Raw genomic sequence first — 4,056 nt, forward strand, 5'->3', positions numbered from 1 at the left:
GGTTCTGCACTTGCAACTGAAGGAGGGCTGACTAAAAAGGGAGATTGGAATAGATTGGAGGTATGACATGCCAGAACAGCCCTGACATGTCATACCGCCATTGATAGATAAATTAACACACACAGACAGAACCAAACACAGAGCTCCCACCCCATGGAGGCATTTCTCAATGCCTCGGGAAACTGAGGCATTACCCACCCAGTTTTTTCATGGTTTGGTTGTTAAAACGTCCAACAGTACCGAATATTGAACACACTTAATAAAGAGATTTTCTAAACAGGCTTTGTGTGAGCAACATGGCTGTTTATTCACCTGGGCGCAGGTGGCCTAAGGCCGAAAAGGGCATTAGCGAAGGGCAGTGAGATAGGAGTTGGTTTTATAGGTTGGCACAAATTTTTTGGGGAGGAGGCAGGGGTGTTAACAGAGTAAGATCAGTTACAGTGGTGGGGGTAGGGGCAAGGAATATACATTACCATAAGTTCAGTTACAATGGTGGGTGGGGTAAGGCGTTAGGGTAGTTAATATGGCAGGGTGAGGTGAGGAGTATTCACATTACTGTAATAACAGTTAAGATGGCAGGGTGGGTTGATGTCCAAGGGGAAGCTCCGCTGGGGTGGCGGGGGGCTGGGGGGTGGTGATTAGCCGAGGCAGGCGGGACTTTAGACTTTCTGGGTCTGGGCTTGCACATGGAGGCCTGACACTGGTGATGCTTAGAAGAACATCAAACATTATCTAATCCAGTGGTTTTGACTGGTCCATGGAGACCTAGGTTCTAGAGAAGTATCTCAGCGGCTGCCCTAGGGGGTTAGAGGTCGTCCTGAAAGTTGGGGTCAGAGAGTGAGAGTAGGCAGGACCTAATGGCTGTCCCCTACTTCACCCATTAGGATTCAGGGCGAGAGTTCATGCAGGGGAGGTAAAGTTTTCCATTGCTTTAAGAAGATTGGAAAAGCAGTCATTTGGTCAATACCTAGCATTTTAAGAAGAGGACCCCAGGAGTCGGCGCCATGACCCCATCAAGGCTTCAAGGGTTCCTTTGCCAAGTCTTGGCCACCACGTGGAGAACGGCAAGATCACCCCGTTTGTGTCATTCTCTGAGGAAAACAAGTTCTTCTCAAGGAGGAAAGTCTGAACTTGTCAAACAGTCCCTTAAGAAGCCAAAGTTACCAGAAGGTCGTTTTGATGCACCAAAGGGTTCCCACTTAGAGAAAGAACCACTGGAAAAATTTCCAGATGATGTTAATCCAGTGACCAAAGAAAAAGGTGGACCCAGAGGCCCAGAACCTACACGATATGGAGATTGGGAACGAAAAGGACACTGTATTCATTTTTAAGTCACATATTCTTTAACCTCAGTATTGTTTTCTGAATACGTACATCTGAATTAACTTAAAAAAAAAAAAAAAAAAGAAGAAGAGGACCCCAAAGCCCAGAGGTAGTAAGGGACACCCCCTCCCTCAAGGTCGTACATAGTTGACTTGAGAGGGAAAAGCTGAAAACTGTCTGGTTCTTTTTGACATCACAATGTCTTGTTAGGTATAATTTTTTTTCATTTTTTATTCATTTACTTTTTTGAGACAAGAGTTTTACTCCTATTGCCTAGGTTGGAGTGCAATGGCGTGATCTCAGCTCACTGCAACCTTTGCCTCCCAGGTTCAAGCGATCTCCTGCCTCAGTCTCCAGAGTAGCTGGGATTACAGGCACCCACTACCATGCCCAGCTAATTTTTTTAATTTTTAGTAGAGACGGGGCTTTACCATGTTGGCCAGGCTGGTCTCAAACTCCTGATCTCAGGTGATCCACCCACCTCGGCCTCCCAAAGTGCTGGGATTACAGGTGTGAGCCACTGCACCCGGTGAATTTTTTCTTAGAAAAGCTTTTACTTCATGGTATTATGAAGACAAATAGAGTTATATTTATATCATAAGCAGTACAAACTTATATACTATATAAATATAGTACAAATAAAATTTTATATCTGTTTACTTGCATGGTGTCTGTGTCCCTCCTTAGACTCTAAGCCTCATGTGGGAGGGAAGTAGTGGATGAGAACTCATCACTATAAACACAGTGGGAGCACAACAAAAATGCATTTAAAAAAGTAAGAAAATAACCAATCAGAGGAGCATGCTAAGTAGCATCTGGGGATGAAGTCATCAAAATCCAGACTGCAGAAAATGCTCAGGACCAACATGCTTCTTCAACAAATCTCAAGGGGAAAAACAATAGAGAATAAATCTGCAGATTAAGAGAGATCTGAGGAATAGATGAACCATGTGCGATGTGGGATCTCTGTCAAACCAATCGTTAAACTTAGAGATAATCAGGGAAGTTTCAAAGACTATATGGATGTTGGATAATATTGTCATTGTTGTTTTAAGGGTAACAGCGATATCGTGGTCGTGTTTAGAATGAAAGAGTCCTCATCTTTTAGAAATACACACTGAAATATTCTGGGCTGATGGCTGAAATATGATTTTGCAAATTTTGTGCAATTAACCTGGGGGTGAAAGGAGAGATGGGAGGTAGAGTTGAAAGATTGGCCTAAAGGTGATCATTGTTGAAGTTGGGGAGAGCCTCCATGGAAATTCATTGTACTGCTTTGCTTTTTTTGTGTATGTTTGCAATTTTCTACAATAAAAATTTAGAAGGACTAAAGGCAGGGACGGAAAGGAGAGAAAGGAAAAGAAGGAAGACCCTTTCTTTGGAGTCAAACTTGAATTCACATCTTAACTATTCCATTTACTAACTGTAAGGCTCAAGGTTACCACTTACCGTCAGTTTCCTTCACTGCAATGGTACTAAAAATACTACTGCTTCTCTCTTAGAGAGGTTGTGAGAATCAAATGAAGTCATAAATGCAAAATCTGTCTGGTAAGGTGTATGTAATAAAAGGTAACTGTTAGGTTAAGATCAAATGTTAAACATACTGCCCTCTTATCTAAGTAAAACTGGTGTCAGAAAAATTACACTTTAGGCCAGACGTGGTAGCTCACACCTGTAACCCAAGCACTCTGGGAGGCCCAGACAGGTGAATTACGTGAGCTCAGGAGTTCAGGACCAGCCTGAGCAACATGGCGAAACCCCACCTCTACAAAAACTACAAATATTAGCGAGGCATGGTGGTGTATGCTTGTGGTCCCAGCTGCTTGGGAGGGTGAAGCATGAAAATCACTTGCACTCAGGAGGTGGAGGTTGCAGTGAGCTGAGATAGCATCGCACTCCAGCCTGGGCAACAAAGTCAGACCCTGTCTCAAAAAAAACAAAATTACACTTTAATAAAAATAATAATTAAAATTGTAAAATCCTGTTTTACCTGTAATACTGTCCTCCTCTCCTCCCTATTCATTGATTTTTAAAATCCTCATACTCAAAGTGAAACCTCTTTAAACAAAAATTTAAAATTGTAGTAAACAGTAACATAATGACAAAAACTAATTAAAATGATTTTTAAAATGAAACTAAATAAAAATAAGTCTATTTCAGCTTATATTTAACCAAATTTTGAAAATAATGGTAAATGTGCTCTAATTCTTAGAACAAACAATAAATGAATTAGTTTCAGGGGTTTTGGTGCAATGTTTTGCCAATATTACATGACAGTACAATAGCAATACCTTCACTTCAGGTTTTATTCTGCAGTATGATTACAAAAATAGTCATTTTCACAAAAATATTACAAGACTTCATCTATTTCCTGAAGCCTTTCCTATTCAAGTCATTCTCTTTTGAAGCATCATGCCACCTTTCTTTTCTTCAGTTGGCAACAGACTGATTTAGTGATGTTCACATTTTCAACAGCTTTTTCAGAAATCATAGGACTTTTCCAACATCACCCTTAGAATGTTTCATGAAATCCTGTATTCTTGCATGATTTTTTTTGATGTGTTGTTAGCTTGGATAGATGTTGATGTCAAGTGGGAGGAAACAGAGGTATTCAAAGGTGTACTAATTTTATAATGTGTTAGTTATTTGGGAATTCCGCATCCGTAAGCAACCTACCAATTGTTGGGACTAGCATACAAGGCACAACCAGGCTGTATTATGCCAGCGCTGCCC

The 4,056-nt window shown here is 41.1% G+C and overlaps 1 protein-coding gene across 1 annotated transcript; it reads left to right on the forward strand.

Moving 5' to 3' along the window:
- The first annotated feature begins 998 nt into the window (after positions 1-998).
- LOC108282337 (succinate dehydrogenase assembly factor 4, mitochondrial-like) lies at positions 999-1,400 on the forward strand. Its single transcript, XM_037727714.1, has one exon. It carries the CDS (start codon positions 1,005-1,007, stop codon positions 1,329-1,331), a length of 327 nt encoding a protein of 108 aa, XP_037583642.1. The 5' UTR covers positions 999-1,004; the 3' UTR covers positions 1,332-1,400.
- Positions 1,401-4,056: the final 2,656 nt, after the last annotated feature.

The sequence above is a fragment of the Cebus imitator genome, unplaced genomic scaffold (assembly GCF_001604975.1).
Source record: "Cebus imitator isolate Cc_AM_T3 unplaced genomic scaffold, Cebus_imitator-1.0 Scaffold238, whole genome shotgun sequence".
In the NCBI taxonomy this organism is placed as follows: Eukaryota; Metazoa; Chordata; class Mammalia; order Primates; family Cebidae; genus Cebus; species Cebus imitator.

Excerpts from the sequence above, each read along its gene's own strand:
- LOC108282337 (XM_037727714.1), top strand. The coding sequence starts at position 1,005 with ATGACCCCATCAAGGCTTCAAGGGTTCCTTTGCCAAGTCTTGGCCACC.